The sequence below is a fragment of the Sus scrofa genome, chromosome 10 (genome assembly GCF_000003025.6).
Source record: "Sus scrofa isolate TJ Tabasco breed Duroc chromosome 10, Sscrofa11.1, whole genome shotgun sequence".
Taxonomy (NCBI): Eukaryota; Metazoa; Chordata; class Mammalia; order Artiodactyla; family Suidae; genus Sus; species Sus scrofa.
In genome coordinates, this window is record NC_010452.4 from 17,632,373 (window position 1) to 17,659,407 (window position 27,035).

General features: G+C 44.0%; 1 protein-coding gene across 4 annotated transcripts in view; it reads left to right on the top strand.

Annotated features, from left to right (window-relative positions):
- The window catches only part of EFCAB2 (EF-hand calcium binding domain 2), a 97,046-nt gene extending 74,149 nt beyond the window's left edge, over positions 1-22,897 (top strand). For 3 of the 4 annotated variants that reach the window (XM_005653792.3, XM_013978388.2, XM_021064465.1), the window contains 5 exons: positions 1,107-1,179; positions 16,813-16,892; positions 17,489-17,531; positions 17,643-17,709; positions 22,662-22,896. In XM_005653792.3, coding sequence (XP_005653849.2) covers positions 1,107-1,179; positions 16,813-16,892; positions 17,489-17,531; positions 17,643-17,709; positions 22,662-22,777 — 379 coding nt within the window. In that variant the 3' untranslated portion in view covers positions 22,778-22,896. Of the gene's footprint in view, positions 1-1,106; positions 1,180-16,812; positions 16,893-17,488; positions 17,532-17,642; positions 17,710-22,661 lie in introns of all 4 variants that reach the window. The other variant, XM_003130566.4, reaches the window with a different exon arrangement.

A 27,035-nucleotide genomic window follows, 5' to 3' on the forward strand; every position in this document is an offset into this window, starting at 1 on the left:
ATGGCAATTTCCTTCATATTCAAAAGTATCTGGACATATTTAAAATTTACACATTTCTTTTTTGTCAAAACAATGTCAGTCTTTTTCTGTGCTTTACATTTTGATGACTCATATTTGACCCTTACTAAGGGGCTGACGTTTCTTTCTCTATTTTTTTACTTTCCCTTCCTTCCACCGCCCCCCCCCCCGGCATTTTTTTTTTTTTTTTTTTTTAAATGGCCATACCCATGGCATATGTACGTTCCTGGGCCAGGGATGAAATCCCAGCCACAGCTTCGAGCTATACCACAGCTCTGGCAACGCTGGATACTTTAACCCACTGCGTGGGATGGAACCTGCACCTCCACAGTGACCAGAGCCACTGTAATTGGATTCTTTTTTTTTTACTTTTTTAAGGATTGCACCTGTGGCATATCTAAGTTCTCAGGCTAGGGGTCGAATCAGAGCTGTAGCTGCCGGCCTATCCCACAGCCACAGCCATGCCAGATCCTTAAACCACTGAGCAAGGCCATGGATCAAACCCGCTTCCTCATGGATACTAGCCAGGTTCTTACCCACTGAGCCACAATGGGAACTCCTCTTTTCCTTTTCTAAAACGTTTTGATTTTGGCTCAGGCACTTGCCAGTCAACACAAGCACTTCTTTCTTCTCTCCTGGGTTCACTATCTGCCTTTTCCTTTCCCCAGAAAGGATCTTCCCTCCTTCGGAGGCAGTATTTACCGAGTGGCTTTGTTTGCTGTACTACACCTGCTCTGAATAATCTAGAGAAATGTAGCGCTTGCCTTTTCAGAGTTTCTGGTCTTTTTTTTTTTTTAGCTATTTCTTGGGCTGCTCCCGCGGCATATGGAGGTTCCCAGGCTAGGGGTCGAATCGGAGCTGTAGCCACTGGCCTACGCCAGAGCCACAGCAACGGGGATCCGAGCCGCGTCTGCACCTACACCACAGCTCACAGCAACGCCGGATCTTAACCCACTGAGCAAGGGCAGGGACCGAACCCGCAACCTCATGGTTCCTAGTCGGATTTGTTAACCACTGCGCCACGACTGGAACTCCCAGAGTTTCTGTTCTAAAACTCTTGACTACTTTTTTTTTTCTTTCTCCCCCAGAGAGATTGGGACAATTATCAGGTCTTTAGGATGCTGCCCTAGTGAAGGAGAGCTCCATGATCTGATTGCAGAGGTAAGTAATGCTAAAGAAGTTTCATCCAGCAGCCTCTTTGGGAGACTCTGGCTTCTTGTGATTAAAATAAAAAATCCTTACCTGAAGCAAAAAAGGCCCTAAACAACTGCATCTGCTCAGTGAAGGCATTAGGATGGCTATATGCAAATGAGCAAATCAGCAAGATATGCAAGAATTCTTATCAGATCTGAAGGAAATGGCTATGAGCAAGTAATACCAAGGATCAAGGAAGGACCTCTCTTTAGATCTTACACTCTTTATCATTAGTTGAAGAAAGATCAGCAGACACAGGGAACTTACTATATGTGGAAAGAATATTGACAGATGAAGGCAATATAGTAAATAATGTCATTCAAAAAGGATAAGAGCAATAGAGACTGTACAGAATTTATTTGGGGAAATAAAACTAACTTTCAGAACCAGCAGTAAGCATAATAACGAACTTGAGATTGAATTTTAAAAATGATTATTGGGGAGTTCCCTGGTGGCTTAGGAGGTTAAGGCCCCAGTGTCGTCACTGCTGTGGCTCGGGCCACTGCTGTGGTGCAGGGTTTTTTGGGAATCATCTTATTATAATTTTTTATTACTCAATGAATTTATTACATTTATAGTTGTACAATGATCATCACAATCCAATTTTATAGGATTTCCATCCCATACCCCCAGTGCGTCCCCCCCACCCCTCAAACTGTCTCCTTTGGAAACTGTAAGTTTTCCAAAGTCTGTGAGTCAGTATCTGTTCTGCAAAGAACTTCAGCGTGTCCTTTTTTCAGATTCCACATGTCAGTGAAAGCATTTGATGTTGGTGTCTCATTGTATGGCTGACTTCACTTAGCATGATAATTTCTAGGCCCATCCTTGTTGCTAAAAATGCTGGTATTTCATTCCTTATAATGGCTGAGTCATATTCCATTGTATATATGTATCACATCTTCTTGATCCAATCCTCTGTCGACGGACATGTCTTGGCTATTGCAAAGAGTGCTGCAATGAACCTCAGAGTACATGTGTCTTTGCGAGTCATGGTTTTCTCTGGATAGATGCCCAGGCGTGGGATTGCTGGATCCAATGGTAGTTCTATGTTTAGTTTTCTGAGGCATCTCCATTACTGTTTTCCACAGTAGTTGCACCAATTTACAATCCCACCAACAGTGTACTAGGGTTCCTTTTTCTGCACACCCTCTCCAGCACTTATTGTTTGTAGACGTTTTGATGATGGCCATTCTGGCTGGTGTAAGGTGGTACCTCATCGTGGTTTTGATTTGCATTTCTCTAGTGATGAGTGATGTTGAACATCTTTTCATGTGTTTTTTGGCCATCCGTATGTCTTCTTTGGAGAATTGTCTGTTTAGATCTTCTGCCCATTTCTTGATGGGGTTGTTTATTTTTTGGTATTGGTGTGGTACAGGTTTGCTCCCTGGCCCAGGGACTTTGGCATGCTGTGGGCATGGCCAAAAGAAAAAAAAAAAGGAGTTCCTGTTGTGGCTTAGCAGTTAAGAACCCAACTAATATCCATAAGGATGTGGGTTCAATTCCTGGCCTCACTCTGGGTTAAGGATCTGGCATTTCTGTGAGCTGCAGTGTAAGTCGCAGATGTGGCCTGGATCCCGCGTTGCTGTGGCTGTGGTGTAGGTCGGCAGCCGCAGCTCCGATTCGACCCCTAGCCTGGGAACTTCCATATGCCACAGGTGTGGCCCTAAAAAGGAAAAAGATTATTTGTAATAGTGTAGATGCGTTGCTGGAAGGACTTATTCTGGAAGGCAGTGATGAGCAGCCCAAGGCCAGAGAGCTTCATGCTGTGTTGGGTCTTCCAGAAAAGTGTCTGATCTAATTTCAAGTACAGCTTTCAGTTCAACAAGGCAGAGGCTTGAGGGGGAATAAGCTACCACCAGGAGAAGAACCTTTTCAGAACTGCTTATCTAGATATGTGGCTTTTGGTGGAGGCCAAGGGTCAACACAGAGGATAAGGAGAAAGGCAAGGAGGTGTGTTTTTATTTATGTCCTTATTCCTTGCACCCAGCCCTGTGCTTGCTTGTTTAGCGTTACACAGAAGAGAGGGAATGTGACTCTGTGAGAATCAGTGTCTTCCTAATAATACCTACTTCAGACTGCTTCCAAGAAAAATGACAGAATGCAAGAAGACCTGCTTTGAATCCTAAAGCAGGTGGAAGGTTAGAAAGATGACTGTTGCTCCACCTTAGCATTTTGGTAACTAAAAAGCAGTACCAATTTTCCATTAGCATTTAAAAATATGCAATAAAGCAGGAAATTGTTTTTCCATTTTAGGATCCAGTAAAGCTGTTTTTACTGAGTAGAGGGGAAAAAAATCTTATTTTTCTGCACTGGTCCTCACAATTTATAACAAGGTGTTGATCACTCCCTTAAAGTGTTAACGAACACATTTAGAATTTATTAGGGGGAGTTCCCGTCGTGGCGCAGTGGTTAACGAATCCAACTAGGAACCATGAGGTTGCGGGTTCGATCCCTGCCCTTGCTCAGTGGGTTGATGATCCGGCGTTGCCCTGAGCTGTGGTGTAGGTTGCAGACGCGGCTCGGATCCCGCGTTGCTGGGGCTCTGGCGTAGGCTGGTGGCTACAGCTCCGCTTCGACCCCTAGCCTGGGAACCTCCATATGCTGCGCGGGAGCGGCCCAAGAAATAGCAAAAAGACAAAAAAAAAAAAAAAAAAAAAAAAAGAATTTATTAGGGAAAGGAAAGTTGGCACCGTGTAAGTGATAGAAACTGGAAGATGAACCTAGAGTGAAATCATAATTATTGCATGTAATCGCGTAGAGTAAATGGAACAGTAATGAAAAAAGACCTCTGAAAGTCAGAAAAGGGGAAACCATAGAGCCTAATGCCTTCGTAATTTGCGGGTATCTTTAAACTGTAGCAGGGATTGGCAAACTACGACCCCTACAACCCCGGGCTAAATCTAATCCTCCACCCATTTTCGTAAATGAAGTTTGATGGGAACACAGCTGGACTCATATACGTCTGCATTGTCTATGGCTGTTTACTCACCATAAGAGCAGTTAAGAGACCATATGATTTGCATACGGTCTTATGCATATGCTTAAAAGATTTGCTGTCTGGCCCTTTACAGAAAAAGTTTGCCAACTCCTGACCTGTAGATTTCTTGGTGAAGGTAGAAGAAATAACTACGTCTAATGTCCAGAGATCTAGATTCCAATTCCCTAACTACCGCTTGTAGTCATGTGGCCTTTGCGGAGCCACTTAATCTTTCAAGACCTGGTTCCACATGTGCAAAAGGAATCGCGCCAATATCGTAGTGTTTGTATGAGGATTAAATTGAATAACTGTGAGGAACCAGCTGTTACTGGCGGGGCACTCAGTGCATCTTTGGGTTTGCTTGCTCTGTAGGTGGCTCTCTACCTAAATGCCCCCACTGGTTTGGGCAGTTGGCCACGGGAGATGTTCAGTTCCCAGCGTTCACTCTGTCTTTGCCCTTGTCTTTGGTGCATTGATGCAAGTTGTGAAAATTACAGATATTTAGAACAGTTATAGACCCAGTTGCTGAGCTGTCTAAACTCACTAAATGCTTTCCTGTACTTGTACACAACGCAGTTTATTCAGATTAAATCTAGCAATATGCTTAGAAAGCTTTGTGTATGACTCCCCTTTTTGAAGTTTTCCAAATAATTGAGAGGAAAAAAAGCACACAGATATTTGTATGTATCAAATACTTTTAGAAAATCAAACCTACATAATGCTAAACATCTAGATCGTGTAGGTTGCAGTCGCCACTCCAATCTGGAGAGCTGCTGTGGCTGTGGTGGAGGCTGGCAGCTGCAGCTCCTATTAGACCCCTAGCCTGGGAACCTCCATATGCTGTGGGTGTGGCCCTAAAAAGCAAAAAAAAAAAAAAAAAAACAAAAAAACACAGATTTAAGGAAGGATTATTATTATTATTTCAGACTTTTGTTGTTGTTGTTGACAGTGCTTGTGGCTGGGCCAGGGGTTGAACACATGCCATAAGCAGTGACCCAAATTGCAGCAGTAATAACACCTTATCCCACTGCGCCACAAGAGAACTCCTCCTCTAGACATTTTAAAAGGATAATAGGAAATATTATAAAAAAACTTTATGCCAATACATCTGGCAACCTAGACAAAATGGACAAACTCCCTGAGAGACACAAATTGCCAAAACTGACCTAAGAAAAACTGGAGAATTTGAATAGCCCTATATCAATTACCAAAATGAAACTTACAATGAAAAATTTTCCTGCAAAGAAAACCAGAGATTCCGATGACTTCACTGGGGAATTCTCTCAAACATTTATGGAGGAAGTAGTGCCAGTTCTATCCAAAAATCTTTTTTTTTATTTTTTAATTTTTTTTTTTTTTTTGTCTTTTTGCTATTTCTTTGGGCCGCTCCCGCGGCATATGGAGGTTCCCAGGCTAGGGGTCGAATCGGAGCTGTAGCCACTGGCCTACGCCAGAGTCCCAGCAACGCGGGATCCGAGCCGCGTCTGCAACCTACACCACAGCTCAGGGCAACGCCTGATCGTTAACCCACTGAGCAAGGGCAGGGACCGAACCCGCAACCTCATGGTTCCTAGTCGGATTCGTTAACCACTGCGCCACGACGGGAACTCCCCAAAAATCTTTTTGAAGATATAATAGGAAAGAACACTTTCCAACTCATTTTTTCAAGATACCAAAACCAACCATATTACAAGAAAACTATGGACCTTATTAACATAGATGCAAAAAACCCTGAATAAAATTTTACCAGGTCAATTTCGACAGTATGTTGAAAAGGCTAACACATCATGAGCAAGTTGGGTGTATCCCAGGAATTTAAGGTTGGCTTAACACCAATTAATGTAATTTACAACATTAACAGAACAAAGTAGATAAACTATATGATCATTTCCATAAATACAAAAAAAGCATTGAAAAATTCAACACCCATCAAAGATTAAAGTACCCAGCAAACTAAGAATAAAAGGAATCCTCTTAACCTGGCTAAGGGCATCTTTAAAAAGCCTAAGGCTAACATCGTACTCAGTGGCGAAAGCTCGTGCTTTCCGCCTAAAATCAGGAATACCTACGTTCATCACTCCTGTTCATCATTGTGCTTGAAGTCTTAGCTAGTGCAACAAGGCAAGAAACAATAACAAAAGATACATGGTTTGGAAAAGAAGAAGTGAAACTCTTTATTTCAAACACTATGATTGTTCATTTAGAAAATACTGAAAAATTCACCAAAAAGCCGTTAGAACTAATTATGTGAATTTATCCAGGTCGCAAGCTACGAAGTCAGCATACCAAATTAATTGTATCTCTAGGAACTAGAAATTAACAATTAGAAAAATGAAATGAAGTAAACAGTTCCATTTACAATAGCATAAAAAGATATATAATGAATACCTTTAACGAATGATAGGTGATAAAGTCAGCAAACATTGTAAAGGGAAATTAATGTCTAAATCAATAGATGGATACACATTTGTGGAAGGCAGCTCTGCTTACCACTGTTGCACTAATGCACACAATACACGCTTGTGAATTGGAGAGCTCAATATTGTAAAGGTGGCAGTTCTCAGATTGGTCAACAGATGCACCTTTTCGACCAAATCATAGCAAACTTTTTTGAAGCAATTTACAAGCTGATTCTTGCATGGAATCAATCAATCTTGCATTTGGTGGAAAAGCAAAGGACCTAGAGCCACCAAAATAATTTTGGCAAGAAAGGGCAAAGTTGGACTTACACTAGCAAGATTTACTCTGAAGGTGCAGCAATCGGGCTTGTGTGATATTTGTACACATAGTTTGTGGTATCCTGCCCAGTGTGACACTGTGTACACTTGTGCACGTGTGGATCAGTGGAGCAGACTAGAGAGAGAATCCAGAAATAACACCACCCTTCTATCTTTGACAAAGGTGTCAAGGTGATGCAATGAAAAATGGACAAGCATTTCAATAAGTAGTGTTGGAACAAACAGGTATCTGAATCAAAAGGTAACAAACTTCGGCACTCTTTCACGCCATACCCCAAAGTTAATTGGAAATGGATCATAGAAGTGAACATGAGAGCTCAAGCTGTAATAACTTCTAGGGTTAGCCAAAGATTTCTTAATTAAGACACAATAAAGCATGAACCATAAAGGAAAAACAGTGATTAATTTGATCAGTATTAGAAATCTTAAAAAAAAAAAAAACTTTGCTCATCAAACGACAGAGCTAAAAACAAATACAAGTCACAGATGTGGGGGGTATTTGAAAAATAATTTATCTGATCGTGTGTCCAGAATACATGAATGTCTGTTTCAACTAATATAAAGAAAGCAGTCAACCTAATTTTAAAAATAGGTAAAGATCTGAATAGACATTTTATAGAAGAAAATGTGTAAGTGGCTAATCAGCACATAAGAGATGATGATTAGCTCTGGTCATTGAGGATAATAAGGAGCCACTACAGGAGTTCCCGTCGTGGCTCAGTGGAAACGAATCTGACCCGTGTCCATGAGGACTAAGGTTCCATCCTTGGTCTTGCTCAGTGGGTTACGGATCTGGCGTTGCTGTGAGCTGTGGTGTAGGTCACAGACGCGGCTCAGGTCTGGCGTTGCTGTGGCTGTGGTGTGGGCCAGCAGCTGCAGATCCGATTCCACCCCTAGCCTGGGAACCTCCATGTGCCCCAGGTGTGGCCCTAAAAAGACAAAGGGCGGAAAAAATAATAATAATAAGGTACCACTACAACATCCACTGGAATGGCTAAAGTTTGAAAGTCTGAAAATGTTTAATGCTGGCAAGTTAGAACTCACACGCATTGCTGGTGGGAATACAGAATGTTATTTGTCTTTGCTTTTCTTGCACTTTCTCTCCTGCCTCTGAGACTTAACACAGTTTTAACACAGTCATTAGACTCTACTTGTAAGACTGGGTATCAGAATAGTAGCAAATAGGGAAATTCAGATTTACAAAGTGCTGCTTGAGTGAAGAGTTTTATAATAGGTCTGATTCATGTGCTCAGAAATTCCAAGTTTACAGTAATTCCGAGTTTGTAGAAATTCCAAGTTTAACGTATTTTAAAACTGTTGTAGCTGGTAATCATCCATTCAGCAAATAGTTTTTGAGCAAGGATACAAAGGCACAAGAAAACTTCTTTCGAAGCCCCATCCTAACTTGACTCAAAATAGTTTTGAACATCGTAACAATTGTGAACATCAAAAATTTGAATACACGTGCATTTAATTTTTATTATTATTATTATTTTTTTTGTCTTTTTAGGGCCATACCCACAGCATATGGAAGTTCAGGCTAAGGGTCTAATCGGAGCTGCAGCTGCCGGCCTACACTACAGCCACAGCAACGCAGGATCTGAGCTGCAACTGTGACCCACACTGCAGCTCACGGCAACACTGGATCCTTCATCCACTGAGCGAGGCCAGGGATGGAACCTGAGTCCTCATGGATACTAGGCAGATTCGTTTCCACGGAGCCATGACAGGAACTCCCAAAACACTAACATTTAAGAAATGTCATATACTACAGCATGGATGAAACTGGACAATATTATGCCATGTGAAAATGCTAGTCAGCAAAAAGACAAATATTTCATGATTCTACTTACAAGAGGTATCTAAAATAGTCAAACTCTTAGACACAGGAAGTCTTATTGAAGATACACTAAGAGTTTGAATAAAACTGTTACATAAAATGTAAAAATACATAAATGTAGAAATAAAGAGTGATATTTTTTAAATTAACATGTCAGAAATGTTGTTATTTATTTATTTTTTAAAATTTTTTTAGGGTCGTAGGTGTGACATATGGAAGTTCCCAGGCTAGGGGTCGAATCAGACCTACAGCTGCCAGCCTACACCACAACCACAGCAATGCTGGATCCCAGCCTCATCTGTGGCGACCTACACCACAGCTTACTGCAAGCCAGATCCTTAAGCCACTGAGGGAGGCCAGGGATCGAACCTGCATCCTCACTGACACTATGTCGGGTTCTTAATCTGTGAGCCACAGTGGGAACTCCCCTGATTTTAACTATACTGGTGCACCTAATAAGGTGTATACAGTGTTCAGATAGTTATTGTGCCGACCAAAACTTTACCAAATCTCAACCCAGGTTAGAGCTTTTCCTCCAATCTTATTGCAACACAATTTTAAATAATTGCTTTTGATATAAATGGGTAGAAGAGTACCTTGGTGGGGACAATTGCTTCCGCCGTACTACCTCTGTCAAATTGGAGAGGGCTGTACTGGGGGTGAGGACAGACATCCAGGGCCCGGGTGGAGAGAAACTGACACCGAAGGGTCAGAAACAATTAGCATAGCTGGAGCCCCTTACCCACTCCACACCCAGAGGGTGACGGGGAAGTTAATGGCTTCACAGCCACTGCATCCTGCATCTCTTCAAATTGTAGCAACTCACAGTTGGAAGGGACCTTATCGATTACATGGTTTAGTCACCTGTTGTTTCTTACAGTCTCTGCTAGTCCAGCCAAAAGATGACTCAGACTTTTTTGATACTTCCAGTAATAAGAAAGGGATTTCCAACCCAAAGGATTACATATCCCAGTTTTTGCACAACAGCCTCTGAAATGTTTGGAGTCAAAACTTTTTCTAAAGCAGGTGGCCTTAAGATTTTTCATTTGTAAAGATCATATAATCGGCAAATACCAATGAATTTTTGCTATTATTTTCTTCTATCGAAAGTAGATATTTTCTAAATTGTATTTATTTTGGGTTTGAAACATGATTTATGTCAAAGGAGTGCAGGGACTCCTGTGATGGCTCAGCTGGTTAAGGACGGGGTGTTGTCACTGCTCTGGTGAGAGAGTTGGATCCCTGGCCAGGGAACTTCCACATGCCACAGGCGTGGCTGGAAAAAAAAAAATTTGTATATGTGCTATTCAAGTCTGACTTGAAATATCTCATGGCCGAGATATTTTTTATGCTAAGTAGTTAAAAAAAAAAACTAAAACAAAAACCAAAACTCATATGTGTATCTTAGTTGATGACCTGGAACTAGATGAAATGTAGGTGCTTATAAACCATCTTAACTCCTGGTGTTATCTTGCTTTTGTGGAGCATGAAATAGTTCAGTTTATTGACTTGATTGTGTGGCACTGGGGAGAAGTGAATTTTCACTGTGTTTTACTGTGCCCATTCAGTGAGTTCAGTATTAAAATAAAAAAATGCTTTGATAAGAAAAGAGATGGCCTGATGGTTTCACTGTGGGAATGGGGAAGGAACTCTGGGCTGTGATCCCATCAGAACACCTGACTTATTCTGAGCACCAAGAAGGGCAGGTCACCTCCCTGTGCCCAAATTTCCTCAGATGCAAAGTAGAGGAAGGAAATTGACTTTTGCCAAAGCAGAGTGAGAAACACTATATGCCTCATGCTTTGAGACTTAAATATTGATTTAAAAAAAAAAATCCCATAGTATTTAGACATTTACTGAGACTTCTGTGTATTGAGCAGGAGGCTGCAAAGAGGCTGTGGACTGTGTGAAGGCACCGGGCTGGCCTTGTGGAGGGGGCCCCTTTGTGCAACAGGAAAGCAGTGTGCTTCCCTCAGGTCGCCTGTGCCACCATAGTTCTTAGAGGAGGAGAAGCTAGGTATCTGAGACAAACATCTGCTAGCATGCCGTCAGGATGAATTCTCTGTCTGAGTTCCCTGGCGGCCTACCAGTTTAGGACCCAGTGTTGTCAATGCTCTAGCACGGGTTCGATCCCTGGTCCGGAACTTCTGCATGCCGCAGGTGCAGCCAAAAAAACAGATGAATTCGCTATAAATAAATAATACTTGAAGGCTAAGCTGGGGGATCTTCCTGCCAAGAGGCTTTCTTTCTTTGCTTTCATAGGTGCTGCCACGGTTCCTTTCCAATCATGACCTCCTTTCCAGCACACTCGCCTTTCTCTTAGATGAAACAAACTAGATTTTTTACTTCCTTTGCCTACTTCCTGTTTGCTTGTAACCCGAAATGTTTGTTTTCTTTTGTTTTTGTCCTTTGTAGAGGAGGGAGGTGTCTGGTGGCTGTCTGCACCCCTCCCTCTCCTCTGGGCCCAAAGAGGCAAGTGGGGGGACGGACAGCAGAGGCGAGGCATTGCAACTGCCGATCCCCGTGCCCATCTTCTAGGCAGGGGGCGGGGCGAGGGTAGATACGCCCGAGCAGTTGAGTTCATGCCCGCCCCCTTCCACGTGGCATTTTACAGACAGGAGGCGGGATCAGGGCTCAAAGTTCTGTAAGGACAGGTCCATGTGGGGGTCAAGGAGGATGTGTCCCAAGTTTTCGAACCAGAGGTTGATTTTATTAGGAGGAGGTGTCCTTACACAATATAGAACCAAAGTACTTGGAGTTCCCATTGTGGCTCATCAGTAACAAACCCAGAGAGTATCCATGAGGTTGTGGGTTCCATCCCTGACCTGACTCCTGACTCAGTGGGTTAAGGATCTGGCAGTACCATGAGCTTTGGTGTAGGTTGCAGATACGGCTCAGATCCTGTGTTGCTGTGGCTGTAGTGTATTCCTCCCCTAGCCTGGGAACTTCCTTATGCCAGATGTGCGGCCCTAAAAAGACCAAAAAAAAAAAAAAAGAATCATAAGTGTGTACGCTATTGATAAAAATAAGATAATTATAATAATTCAAGGTTCAGGAAGCACCTTTATGTCATATCTCATGTAACCTTTACTACCGCCATGGAAAGTGGATGTTACTGTCCTCCCTGTATTTTACAAACACAGATGCTAGGGGATGAATTTTAATGAGAATATTTTAAATTCTGCTTGGCCTAACAGGGTAACTGTATTGTGGTGTTTTCTATGAGAGGGCATTATCGAATTTCTTGCAAGAATTTAACCATACAGAAGTTAGGTGGTTGTTCCTGTGTGACTTTGCCGTGAGTAAAGAAATGGCCGGGAATTCCTAGTCTTTCCAAACATGTCTACTGTGAGTTAGGGACTCTTTCTTGGATTTATTTCCTTATAAGTTGGTTAATTGAGTTTTTTTTCCTGGAGAAAGCAGGTCTGAACTGCATCATTTTCTCTGTTTCAATTCTATAAAATCAGTTCTCAATTTTGAGTATTTGCTTCACTAATCTTCAGTTGATAAATATAGGGACTTATGCTTTATGATAATGATTTAAAGTCTTTGGATCAAAATCTGCCACACAGGAGTTCCCGTCGTGGTGCAGTGGTTAACAAATCCGACTAGGGACCATGAAGTTGTGGGTTCGATCCCTGGCCTTGCTCAGTGAGTTAAGGATCCAGCATTGCCATGAGCTGTGGTGTTGGTTGCAGACATGGCTCAGATCCTGCCTTGCTGTGGCTGGGGCGTAGGCCAGTGGCTATAGCTCCAATTAGACCCCTAGCCTGGGAACCTCCATCTGCCGCAGGAGCGGTCCTAGAAAAGACAAAAAGACAAAAATAAATAAATAAATAAAAGTTGCCAAACATATCTAGAATGTACATACATATACGGATGTGTATATGGAAGTGTGTGTGTGTGTGTGTGTGTGTGTGTATATGTATGTATACATATGTACATTTTGCTAGAGCTGTTGTAACAAAGTACCATCAACAGTGGCTTAAACAAGAGAAATTTATTATCTCACAGCTCTGGAAGTTCAAGGATGGAATCCAGATGTTGGCAGGGTTGGTTCCTTCTGTTGGCCATGAGAGAAGGATCTGTTCCAGGTCTTTCTCCTTGGCTTGTGGATGGTTTATCTTCATGTTCCCATGTACGTTCTCCCTACGTACATGTGTCTCTGTGTCCACATTTCTCTTTCCCTCTCTCTACTTTTTTTTTTTTTTTTTTTTTTTTTTTTTTTTTGCTTTTTAGGGCCACACCTACGGCATGTGGAAGTTCTCAGGCTAGGGGGCTAATTGGAGCTACAGCTGCCAGCCTACCCCACAGCCACAGCAATGCCAGATCTGAGCTGCATCTGCGACCTACACCACAACTCACGGCAACACTGGGTCCTTTCACCCGCTGAGCGAGGCCCGGAATCAAACCCAAAACCTCATGGTTCCTAGTCGGATTCCCTTCTGCTGCACCACGACGGGAACTCGCCAAATCTTATTTCTTTAAGGATGCCAGTTATATTGGATTAGGCCCACCTTAATGATCTCATTTTAACTTGATTACCTCAGCAAATACCTTCTCTTCAACTAAGTCACGTTCTGAGATACTGAACGGTCAGGATTTCAACATATGAATTTTGGGAGGGTGTAACTCAACCCATAACTCCATTTCTCTCTATATGTATGTATATATATGTATATATATATATATACTATGAAAATAGTTCATCATTTGATATTTTCTATTAAATCTTACAGGCATTTTAATATATGTGGGTTTAAATAATCACTGAGTCATCATTGCATAACATTTCTAGAAAGCAGTGTTTTTGTCCTTTCTGACTCATGGCTTCATAACGTTAACTAGTTTGTCCTACACCAGAAAAAATAGAACCACCTCTCATTCTCCTCTCTTCCCACCCATTTCCAGATTGCCAGGAGTGGTATCCTGCCCTGCTCTTCTTATTTCTCTTATTTTTAAAAATTTTTTATTATATTGATCCACAACATTCTATCAGCTTCTGCCGTTCAGTCCTCTTGTTTCTTTTTGATGATGGAGAAATGTGTCATATTTTTAAAGTGCCTTTTAGAAAAGCCAATGGAATCTAAGTAAAGCCTGAGGTTTAGTAAATAATAATGCATCAAAATGGTTCATTAGTTGTGACAATGAACCAGCTATAGCTGTAAGGTTTAATAATAGAGGAAGCTGGGGAGGGGTAGATAGGAACTGTGTACTGTCTTTACAGCTTTTCTGTAAATCTAAAACTAGATTGAAATACCTCACTCAGTGGGTTAAGGATCCAGCGTGGCCGTGAGCTATGGTAGGTCATAGACAAGGCTCAGATCCTGTGTGGCTGTGGCTGTGGCTGTGGTGTAGGCCGGCAGCTGCAGCTCCAACTTGACCCTTAGCCTGGGAACTTCCATATGCCGTATGTGCAGCCCTAAAAAAAAAAAAATTAAAAAAAACTAGCCTGAAATAAGTGAATTTAAATATTTGAAAACTTTTTGTAGTATAAATATCTTGTATATATTATATAGTTCATTAATGCTGTATTTAGAAATATGTAATTGTATTTTTTATTTATTTATTTTTTGTCTATTTGCTATTTCTTGGGCTGCTTCCGTGGCATATGGAGGTTCCCAGGCTAAGGGTCGAATCGGAGCTGTAGCCACCGGCCTACACCAGAGCCACAGCAACGCGGGATCCGAGCCGCGTCTGCAACCTACACCACAGCTCAGGGCAACACCGGATCGTCAACCCACTGAGCAAGGGCAGGGATCGAACCCCCAACCTCATGGTTCCTAGTCGAATTCGTTAACCACTGCGCCACGACGGGAACTCCCCTGTAATTGTATTTTTTTATTACTCAATGAATTTATCACATCTGTAGTTGTATAATGATCATCACAATCCAGTTTCACAGGATTTCCATCCCAAAGCCCAAGCACATCCCTCCGCCCCCCAACCTGTCTCCTCCGGAGACCATAAGTTTTTCCAGTGTCTGTGAGTCATCATCTGTTCTGCAAAGAAGTTCAGTCTGTCCTTTTTTCAGATTCTACATGTCAGTGAAAGCATTGGATGTTGGTGTCTCATCGTATGACTGACTTCACTTAGCATCATAATTTCTAGGTCCATCCGTGTTGCTAAAAATGCCGGTATTTCGTTCCTTTTAATGGCTGAGTCATGTTCCATTGTGTATATGTACCGCCTCTTCTTGATCCACTCCTCTGTCGATGGACATTTAGGTTGTTTCCACGTCTTGGCTATTGTACATAGTGCTGCAATGAGCATTGGAGTACATGTGTCTTTTCGTTAATTGTATTGTTTTTATGCCATTGCTCATACGTCTCCTAGTACAAAAGAGTGAATTAGTTGTGGCCTGTAGAGGACAGTATTGAGTCATAGAGTTTCACAATAAGCCCAAGTTGAAGATGGACTGACATGTTTTTCTTCATAGTTTTTAACCACAAGGCCTCTGTTTATGATCCCTCTTAAAAAAAAAAAAAAAAAAGGTCAAGGAGTGTGTGTGCCTCTTCTGCTATCCTCATTCATCAAAGAGCTGCTTTCACTTATTATTTTTGTAGTTTTGGCTCACACAGAGCTATCAGGCCACCACGATCTGCAGAGTTTTGGCCCATGTTCGGAGCACCAAGTGCTTATGGAAGTTGTGTGGGCGCTGCGGGCCGGGGGTTGGCGTGATGAGGCACCCTGGATGTGTTTGTGACTTCGCACATGAAGGAGAGAGTGCTATCGAGTTGAACTCCCTTTGGAAAAACTAAAAACAGTGTGTAGATTGACGAGGAGGTGCATAAAATAAAGAGTTTCGATCTTTCAAGGACAATGACTATTTGTTTTGCAGTGGTTTGTTGGGAGGTGGGGAGAAAGAAGCAAATCATTGCTCTAGCTTCTGGAGTCAGTTTCTGGACTAATCAGAAGAGAAATTCAACATTTTAATTGAAAAAGTATCCCTCCAACGGCAGTCTCATGAGACTGATGTTTTATTTTTAAGAGGCTTGTGGGGTTGGGAGTTACAGAGTGCTACGCAAGCACATCAAAGCCAGATGAACGTTAATTTGCAAAAATGCTTGCCTTGGGTCGAGGGGCAGCTAAAATCCATTGCTGATGTATTGATGGGCTCAGAACTTCTGAAACACATCGTTCTGTCATTAGATGGATGACACTTTTTGCTGATAGTGGAGTCCGCATGCCACACTCATACTAGGTGAGAATCTAGTATAAACATTAAAAAATAGTTGTCATTTGGTGACATCGTGTTCCACTTAGCAGCACCTATAGATTTCTTACCTTTTGTTCAAAGAATAAATCTTTTGAAATCTCCACTGTTAAATTGGGATATATGAGTCTTTTAATAGGCGTTTTGAAAGGGAGTGGAAAATTTACAGTTCCTCGTAAATAGCCTGACATGAAAGTTAAAATCAATAGTGTATTGTTCAGCCACGCCATCAAAACTGAACCTTAAGGGCGTGAGTCTTTCTCATTCTCATCTAATAGAGCTGGCTCCCCAAAATTCTTTCCTAGGTGTGGTCTTCTCTTAATTAGTGGCGATATAACGATGTGCCACAGACCATCTGGTTATTTCAGAAATGTTACAATGTTTGCCCTGTGCTTTGGTCCTAGAGATAGTGACTGGTCCCCTAAGCTGGTGTCTTACCCAGTGTCCCTTATCTCAGGGAAGAGCATCACTCCATCCCCTTCATGCAAGTCTGAATCCTGAAAGTGGTCCCCGACTTCTCTTTTTTCTTTTCCTTGCCTGTAGTAGCTGCAGCACCAGGTTTTATTAGTTTTACTTCTTCTTGTTTTTTTTTTTTTAGGCACACACACATGGCATATGGACATTCCCAAGCTGGGGGTCACATTAGAGCTGCAGCTGCTGCAGCAGCCAGCCGTGTCTGTGACCTCACCACAGCTCAGCTCACGGCAACGCCGGGTCCTTAACCCACTGAGCGAGGCCAGGGATCGAACCCACAGCCTCATGGTTCCCAATCGGATTCATTTCTGCTGCGCCACGATGGGATTTCCTACTTTTTTAATTGAATGTTTAGGTAGAGGAGGAAGAACCCACTGGCTACATTCGATATGAAAAATTTCTTCCCGTGATGACTGAAGTACTGCTGGAAAGAAGGTAAGAAAGTCAGTGCAGTTGTTAAGGTGAGGTAATGATTAGAACTGCATTAATTTCACAGCACCTGGCCTTTTCACTTGGTGTATTGTACTCACCCAGTACCTATCATAAGAGAGCTTCCTTCTAATATTTCTCTGTATCTCTGATATGTGCTCAAAAATATCCACCACGTCAGTATTAACTAGTAAAGTATAATTAAAGGAGAAATGAGCTACAAAAAGCATAAATCAACAGCATTCTTATTATCTTCTGTTTCAAATTATCATGGATAAGAATTAACCCTAATTATTTTTCTAGAGAGAGCATAGCATTAGCTTACCGTAGTTGGTTTACTGTAGAAATTTGGTTCCCAAGTAGAGTGATTTCCATAATGATGAAAAAAGCAAATAGATAATATCAAACATGCCACTGATTTTTAACTAAGTATTCCCTGTGGGTATGGAGTGCTTTCAACTTTATCATCTAGAAAGCAAAAAATATTTCAGTGATGGAAATATTATCCTAGTATCTTAGCAGCTTTTTAAAAAATGTGATCATTTGTTATGTAGCGACTGAGCTAAATACTGTGGTATATGCTCTTTTTATTGCATAATTAGATACAGGCCAATTCCAGAAGATATCCTTCTTCGAGCTTTCGAGGTATGTAAGCTCCATATTTTATATGCATATTTATATTTATATGAAAAATTCATCATGGAGAATTTATTCATCAAACAAAAAATATAATATCTGTCTTTCCTTTCCCCTGAGGTGTTAGATCCAGCTAAACGTGGATTTCTTACTAAGGAAGAACTGATCAAGTATATGACTGAAGAAGGTGAGAGTGGTTTATTACTTATCTTTTAAAATTTTTTAAAAATTAAAAAAAAATTTTTTTTGGTCTTTTTAGGGCCGCACCCGTGGCTTATGGAGGTTCCCAGGCTAGGGGTCTGATCAGAGCTGTAGCCCCTGGCCCACGCCACAGCCACAGCAACGTGGGCCCTGAGCCGGGTCTGCGACCTACACCACAGCTCACGGCAATGTCGGATCCTTAACACACTGAGCAAGGCCAGGGATCAAACCCGCATCCTCATGGACACACACACGTATACATACTACCTGCAAATGTGTATATGTCAACTTATTTCCTTTAGGAATTCACTCTGCTTAGGCTGATGTGTAAGTTTGTTTTCCCTGAGTGTCAGTAGCCTGAATGTCAACATTCTCTCCAAAGCTTTCTCATATCCATCACCTCCCCTTTCCCCATATAAGGTTAGAGCTCTTTGTTCAGGTGACTAGTTCACAGACGAGTCCGGAATGCTTGGGAGCTGCTGATCACTGGAGCCGATCAGAAATGCAGGGTGGGAGTTCCCGTCGTGGCGAAGTTGTTAACGAATCCGACTAGGAACCATGAGGTTGCGGGTTTGATCCCTGGCCTCGCTCGGTGGGTTAAGGATCCGGCGTTGCCCTGAGCTGTGGTGTAGGTTGCAGACGCGGCTCGGATCCCGAGTTGCTGTGGCTGTGGTGTAGGCCGGTGGCTACTGGTCCGATTAGACCCCTAGCTTGGGAATCTCCATATGCCGCGGAAGTGGTCCTAGAAAAGGCAAAAAGACAAAAAAAAAAAAAAAAAAAAAAGTGCAGGGTGATGCATAGGGAAGACCAAGACTGTGTCTCTGTGTGCCACTGGCCGGGCCATTGACCTGATCCACTGTTTGAGAGAACCCAGGGGTGAGGGTGAGAGTGACATGATCGTCAGAGCTACTGCCCAAGAATTCATGACAGTGTTAAAATCACCTTAGGGATTAACTTTGATGGCAGTGGTACGTTTCGAAGCCTAAGGATTAATTTCAGGAAAGTAAATCCTAGGTTATATCAGGCAATGTGAATTTAGTCGCAATGGCCAAGACCATCGATATCATTAGTGTGGTGTGCCTCCTGGGTGTGGGTGAGGGACACTGAGTCCAATGATAGGAAGATCTGCCCCCCTTCTCAAGGATATTATAGTTTTATTGGAGGAAATAAAACCAACTTATAAAACAATTCAAAATACAAGACAAACGTTCCGGTCGTGGCTCAGTGGAAATGAATCTGACGAGCCTCCATTAGGAGGGCAGGTTCGATCCCTGGCCTCGCTCAGTGGATTAGGGATCCGGCATTTGCCGTGAGCTATGGTGTAGGTCACACATGAAGCTCGGATCCTGTGTTGCTGTGGCTATGGTGTAGGCCAGCGGCTACAGCTCTGATTTGACCCGTAGCCTGGGAACCTCCATAAGCCATAACAACAAAAAAAGACAGAATATAAGACAATAGAAAAAAGTGAGTGTCACAGGATCCATGTGGGCTGGGCCAGCCTGGAAAGCTTTATCTGGGAAGATGTAGAGAGAAAATAGGTTTCTTAAGATGATAGAATTTCTGTGGATGAGTTATTGAGAGCAGGGGTAGAATCTTATGCATAATCGCACCCCACACATAGTAAGTCTCAGGGCGATGTTTGTTGAATGAATGAATGAATGAAAGAGGAGATGAATGTGGAATGGGCTTATGGGCTGATCGGGGGAGACCTAGACGGATGAAAAGGATGAACACAAACTGGAAGGTAGGGATGAACTTGCTATTTCAGGAGCGTGTGAGAAGAGCGGGCCCAGAGGGTCTTGTTGGCCAGCAGCAGGCAGTGAATCTGGACAAGTTTCCTGGGACTAGATAGTGGCGGCCTGGGTGCAGGAGTTGAGAATTCATCCTGAGGGCAGTGGAGAAGCATTGTGCGGTTTTGAGCAGGTGAGTCACGTGATGCAGGAGGGATTGTGGAAAGGCCGATCTGGTGCCGGTCGGCTCGTCAGAGGAATGAGAAAGAGCTTAGACTGGGGAGACCAGTCAGGAGGCTGGTTGAGCACTTTGAAGGACCCTAACAAGGGCTGAATGGGACTGTGGCCATGGCCGTGGGAACGGAAAGAAGGGTTGGATCCAACAGGACCATCTGCAGCAGGGTCCTCAGGTTATGCTGCGTGGCAGGTACAGGGGACAAAGATGCGAGCTGGGTCAAAGGACCAGGCTTGGGCTTGGACGGTGGCTATAGTGCTGATGCTACGGACTGAAATCCGGGAATCGGGAACAGGCTGCAGCGGATACAGACACAGTGCAGCTTTTCACAGGACACACAGATTAGGAATCTGTTTGAGCATATGCGTTCCAAACACCCAGGATAATGTATGATGAACGTAATAAATCACATTGATTCAAGTTCCTCCCGGACAGAATCCACACGCATCCTGTGTGTGTATTGTGTTGGACAGTGTTTGGCAGCAGGGGTGATCTCAAAAAAACAGTTTTTAAACAGGCACATATAGCTGCCTGTGTGCCAGGCAGTGGTCTAAAGGCCATTCAAACAGTAACACTTTTAATCCTCGTAACAAGCCTATGAGATACGTACTATTATCCCCTCCATTTTATAGACAGGGACCCTGGGAACACAGAGAGCTCGAGTGACTTGCCTGGGACCTTAAAGCTAACAAGACCGTCCAGCAGCTGAACCCAAGCAGTCAGGCTCCCAAGCTTATGCCTTTAATCCCTGCGCTCTTTCCCTCCATCCTTCATCGGACCCTGCACGTCTCTTTCCTTGTCCAGGGAAGCAGCAACCACCTTCCATATGTCACTGTGAGCGAGGCCTTGCTCCCCGCAGGAGCGTGTGCTTGTTGAGTTCACGGACCTTGAGGTGGACATGGGGCGTTCACCACTCACCCCGGGGGCCTGCCTGCCTTTTTTCTTTGTGTGCTGTGTGGAGACAACAGTTCTCACCATTCCTGAGTAGTTCTTTCTTTTTTTTTTTTTGTCTTTTGTCGTTGTTGTTGTTGCTATTTCTTGGGCCGCTCCCGCGGCATATGGAGGTTCCCAGGCTAGGGGTTGAATCGGAGCTGTAGCCACCGGCCTACGCCAGAGCCACAGCAACACGGGATCCGAGCCGCGTCTGCAACCTACACCACAGCTCACGGCAACGCCGGATCGTTACCCCACTGAGCAAGGGCAGGGACCGAACCTGCAACCTCATGGTTCCTAGTCGGATTCGTTAACCACTGCGCCACGACGGGAACTCCCTGAGTAGTTCTTGATAAATGTTTGTTGTCATTATTCTCATAAGGACTTATACGGTACCCGTCAAAATTCATTGGTAGTGGATCTAATATTTAACTGTCAGTTTATAAGAAAGATGCAGAATTTGTCTTTTTAAAGCATTTTAGACATTCTTTCTTTCCTTAGGATATAAGCATGATTTCAGAAGAACTCAGCACATACCCCTTAGTTTTGTTTGTTTGTTTGTTTGTTTTTTGTTTTTTGTCTTTTTGTCTTTTTCAGGGCCACACCTGCAGCATATGGAGGTTCCCAGGCTAGGGGTCAAATTGGAGCTACAGCTGCTGGCCTACACCAGAGCCACAGCAACGCCAGATCCGAGCTACATCTGCGACCTATACCACAGCTCACGGCAATGCCGGATCCTTAACCCACTGAGTGAGGCCAGGGATTGAACCTGAAACCTCATGGTTCCTAGTGGGATTCGTTTCTGCTGCACCATGACGGGGACTCCCTCCTTGGTTTTTTTTTTGTTTGTTTGTTTGCTTTTTTTTTTTTTTCCTTGTTTTTAGGGCTGCACCTATGGAACATGGAGGTTCCCAGGCTAGGGGGCCCAATCAGAGCTGTAGCTGCCGACCTACACCACAGCCACAGCAATGCCAGATCCGAGCTGCATCCATGACCTACACCACATCTAATGGCAATGCTGGATCCTTTAACTCGCTGCACGAGGCGAGGGATCAAACCCACATCCTCATGGATACTAGTCGGGTTTATAATTCACTGAGCCACAGTGGGAACTCCCACCTCCCCTTTGTTTGATGATACTGTCCTCATTGTCATCAGAAGCCCCACCTGCACAATTTCTATATTATCAACTGAAGTTTGTAATGGCAGGTAACCTAAACTCGGAAGGTAGGTAATCCTCAGGCCTCAGTAATTTTCCTGCTTGGATTAAGACTCTTTTGGGGTGAGGTGGTGATGTGGGTGTTTCTGTCTGTTCATTTACTACCAGGACAAAGTTCTGTCTTAAACAGACAACAGCCTTTCCAACGTTCTTGCTGAGTTTGCTTTGCATCTTGGTGCAACCAAGATCCTAAGCCGGCCTCCAGCAGTCATCTGAGTCCCTCTAAAGCCCACAGATTTTCTACCCAACTCTTGGTTTCATTTGACAGCAACGCTGGGCCAAACTCTAACAAAGACGACTGTATTCAAAAGGCTGGTGAATGGCCTCTGACCAGGGTGCAGCTGGATCACTCAGCTGGCCTGCTGGTTGGAAACTCTTCATGGATAGTGGTAGAGTTTCAAGCCTCTGCTCTCTGCTCTTCAGCATTTCTCTCTCTTCATCCCCTTCCTAAGTATAATGATTAACCCCTCTGTAAACCTGCGACTTCAGGCTAATCCTTTGGCAGCTTTAGCCATTTAAGTCAATAAACAACCTCATTCATGATGTTTTTACATCCTCCTGCTGTTCTGGCTGCAACAGTTGATTCTGTCATATTGAGTTATGATATCTGCAAGGGAAAAATAACTCCAAAACTTGCCAGGGGTACAACAGCCTGCCCTTTGACCCTCTGAACTGTCTGGATGTGCCGGCTTTATGGTCCCAGGGAGAGCCAGTGGGGGGGGTGGGTGGGGGACTCCATGGCAGTTCAGCAGGCCAGTGGCACGAGGAAGAAGAAACTTCGGAGGATTGTAAGTGATGAGTGTCCTTCTTCTCCCTCCCAGGTGAGCCTTTTTCTCAGGAGGAAATGGAAGAAATGCTGTCTGCCGCGATTGATCCCGAATCGAATGCCATTCACTACAAGGACTACATCACAATGATGGTGATCGATGACAATTAAACACCCTAAAGACTTCATTTCTGATTGAAAGGAGCATTTTAAGAATTCCCTGTCCTTGTTAATTTCACACTTTATCTTATAATCCATACATATGCCAATTAACGCTTTGTGATAACTGTCTCAAGATATTTTTTTCTTTCTTTTTTTTTATTCAATGAGTTGTATAATGATCATCACAATCCAATTTTATAGGATTTCCATCCCACAACCCAAGCGCATCCTCCCACCCCCCAAACTGTCTCCTTTGGAGACCATAAGTTTTTCAGTGCCTGTGAGTCAGCATCTGTTCTGCAAAGAAGTTCAGTCTGTCCTTTTTTCAGATTCCACATGTCAGTGAAAGCATTGGATGTTGGTGTCTCATTGTATGGCTGACTTCACTTAGCATGATAATTTCTAGGCCCATCCATGTTGCTAAAAATGCTGGTATTTCGTTCCTTGTAATGGCTGAGTCATATTCCATTGTGTATATGTACCACATCTTCTTGATCCACTCCTCTGTCGATGGACATGTCTTGGCTATTGCAAAGAGTGCTGCAATGAACCTCAGAGTACATGTGTCTTTGCGAGTCATGGTTTTCTCTGGATAGATGCCCAGGTGTGGGATTGCTGGATCAAATGGTAGTTAGTTCTATGTTTAGTTTTCTGAGGCATCTCCATCCTGTTTTCCACAGTGGTTGCACCAATTTACAATCCCACCAACAGTGTCATAGGGTTCCTTTTCTGCACACCCTCTCCAGCACTTATTGTTTGTAGACGTTTTGATGATGGCCATTCTGGCTGGTATAAGGTGGTACCTCATCGTGGTTTTGATTTGCATTTCTCTAATGATGAGTAAAGTTGAATATCTTTTCAAGATACTTTGTTTTTTAAAGGTGATCATAACAATTTAAAACATTTATTTAGTATGACGAGCCTTTATGGAATGACAAATTGCTAATTATTTAAAAACTTTTTAAAGGATTTTATAGTATTATCCATGGATTGTCAATTTTCTACAATAAAACACAGGTTACTTTCAAATTAGTTAAGCTGACAAAATGAAGAATGTTCAGAATAACCGCAAGTTTGGCATATAAAGCTCTTGGGAGGTGGCAGAATGACTACAAATTGAAAATGGCAATGCGATGACAGCTTCTTTTTAAAACAACAAACACTTCAGCCATCAGAACGTGGAAGGAGAGTTATTGAAATGGATATTAATTATTAGCTTACGAGAGCCAATTACAAAGCTCATTTGAGTGACTTAGGGTAAAAATTTAAATTTGCTCATCTAGCATGTTGCCATTCATGGAAGAGCTAAAGGAGTTAAGCTAATTGACTCTTGAGAAAAGAAGATGGGTTGGAAATGGATAACGTAAGGGCGTGGTCGTTCTCTTCCGGTCTTTCGAATTGTTGCTGATTCAGAAGAGCTGTCATGAGAATATTGTCTTGACTACTGAATAAGAATCTTGAGGAATTTTCTGGTGTGCGGGAGGTGCAGCTGTGGAAAGAGCAGAATAAACTTATCTGAGGTACGAAGAGTCACATGGAAAAGCAGAGGGGAGAATAAGGTAAAGGAAAAAGAATGCTTGTCCGTAACTGGTATATTCTTTTAGACACACACACACTGATTTTTTATATACATGGTGCATATATATTCCTATAATCCGTTAATGTTGCCTGTGATTCTTCTTCCTCGGCATGCAGGGGGCTGCTGCTGAAGAGACTTGATCACTTTGCATTTATTCATGACACATTTACTGAGAAGCTCATGTCCCGGGAGCTGGCGTTTCACTGTGAACCAGCCCCTAACTAGTCAGGATCACAGTCAGTGAGGAAGACCCGCAGGTCATCCGGCAGCCACATTTCAGACAGGGCACCGTCAGGAAGCTGTGGAAGTGTCCACGAGCGCCACCGACTCAGCCTGGCATGGGGAGCTTTCTGGGAGATGAAAGATTCCAGTGAGCAGAGAAGGCTTTCCAGAACAGGTGGCACTTGACTTAAAGATGAGTCCTCGTGTGGAGTGGGCAGCAGGGCTCAGGGTATTTCAGAAGAGGAGCAACAAGTACCAGCAAATCCAGAGGCATCATTAAACATGGCGCAAGTTTATGGGAACATGGGACTTTAAAGCAGTTTGGTGTGTTGGGAGCATAGGAGACTTGGGGGCACGGGAGAAACAGGAGTGGTAGACGGGAGCTGTACCATTAAGGCTGTTGGGATAGGGGTACGGTTAAGGCTGTAGTGTTAGAGTTTGGACTTTTTGCTGAAGATCATGGAGAAAGAAAGGCCATTTGTACGCAGCTTGGAGATGGACTGGAAGAGGGCAGGCTGGCAGTAGGGAGACCAGGGGTTGGCCTGTTGGTTGGTTAGACTGGAAAAGGCGGGCGTGAGTGCCAGGTTTCTGGCTTGGACAGTGCATGGGTTATAGTGTCATTCATTCAGACGAGAAATCCGAGAAGCACGTCGGGGTGGGGGGGCGACCCCGACCTGGGGCTTGAGGAGCTCGGGAGACGCCCAGGGGGAGACATTCAGTAATCAGTTGGGTCATTAGGAGGGACATCTGAGCAAAGACCTGGATTTGGGAGTTCTCAGCTTTTAGGCAGTAGTTCATGCCTGGGGAAGAAAAGGGAAGACACTCTTGGGGGAGCCATGGGGAACCACAGCATGTGGGGGGGAGCAGAGGAAGGGGGCCACAAGGGCCTGGGAGGGGGAACCGGCCAGGAGGGGAAGCGGGGGAGAAGCATCCTGGAAGCCAGTGACAAGGAGGCCGTAACCAGCTGTGTCAAATGTCGTGGGGATTTTGAGCTGAATTAAAGGCCAGAAGACGTCCATTAGGCTCGGCAGCAGAGGGTTCATGGATGAGCTTTGTCCCTGGAGAAGTGACAGGGTACACAGTTGAGTGGGGACGTGAGGAAGTCGAGCACAGGGCACAGGTACACGGCAGTGAGAGGGGACTCAGCGCTGCAGCCAGCCAGCAGGCTGAGGGACTTGTCTTTGGCAGGTGGGCCTCATGTGGGCACTTTGACCTTCAAAGGGCAGAGCCGGGAGAAGGGGAATGAGGGCAGATTCCTGAGTGAAATGGGGTTGGCTTTGGGTGGGTCGGAGCCATGAGCCAACGACTCACCTGGTCCTTCCCAGGTGGCCTCTAGCTGCTTTCTGAGTGAGGCAGGTGGCAGGGTACAGGGCTTGAGAAGCATGGGAAGATGTGGAAAGATCTCTGGTGGGAAGTGGGAGAAAGAGTGGAACAAGAGTGTGTTTAAGGATATAAGAAGGGAGTTCCCGTCGTGGATCAGCGGTTACCAACCCGACGAGTATCCATGAGGATGCAGGTTCGATCCCTGGCCTCGCTCAGCGGGTTACGGATCCGGCATTGCCGTGAGCTGTGGTGTGGGTCACAGACGCCGCTTGGACCTGGCGTGGCTGTGGCTGTGGTGTAGGCGGGCAGCTGCAGCTCCGATTCGAGCCCTAGCCTGGGAACTTCCAAGTGCCGTGGGCGTGGCCTTAAAAAGACAAAGAAAAAAAATAATCCTGGAGGATTTGTTCAGTAACTGAGGCTCAGGAGCATGTTGATTCCAGGTTAAGGTCTGTCACCTGGATGAGATGGACGCAACCAAAGGTCCAGGGAGTGGAGGTGTTCGTTTGTTCACAAGAAAGCAGTCAGAGGAGGGGTGGTCTGCGGGGTCCAGTCGGTAGCGGTGGACAGAGGAGGAGGCTACTGGCTGGAGAGGCGGGCAGGCCTTAGGACCTCCAGGGGCAAATGGCTTGTGTGGAGGGAGCAGGAGGGGACTGGCTTTCCTGCCATTCCCGAGAAAAAGCATAATTTGCTTGACATTTGGCTTCCCGGTGCTCTTAGAATGCTCTTTCATTCTCCTCTGTTATTATTATAGTTCATACGGGCTGTTCGCCATGTGCTGGGCACTGATCTGAGTGCTCCACATATTAGCTCATTTAATCCTCACAGCTGCCCAGTGAGACAGGTGATGCTATGTCCCCACCTTGCACTGAGGTGGTAGCAGAGAAGTTACAGGCTCTAAGGGGTTGTACTCACCAGCTTGCTAGGTTATGTTGTGATAACAAACAACCCCAAATCTCAATGGCTTACTACAGTAAGAGGTTTTTGTTGTTGTTGTTGTTTTTTATTAGGGCCGTAGCTGCGACATGTGGACGTTTCCAGGCTAGGAGTCGAATCATAGCTTCTGATGCCACCCTACACCATGGCTACAGCAATATGGGATCCAAGTCATGTCCTCAACCTACACCGAAGCTCAGGGCAATGCTG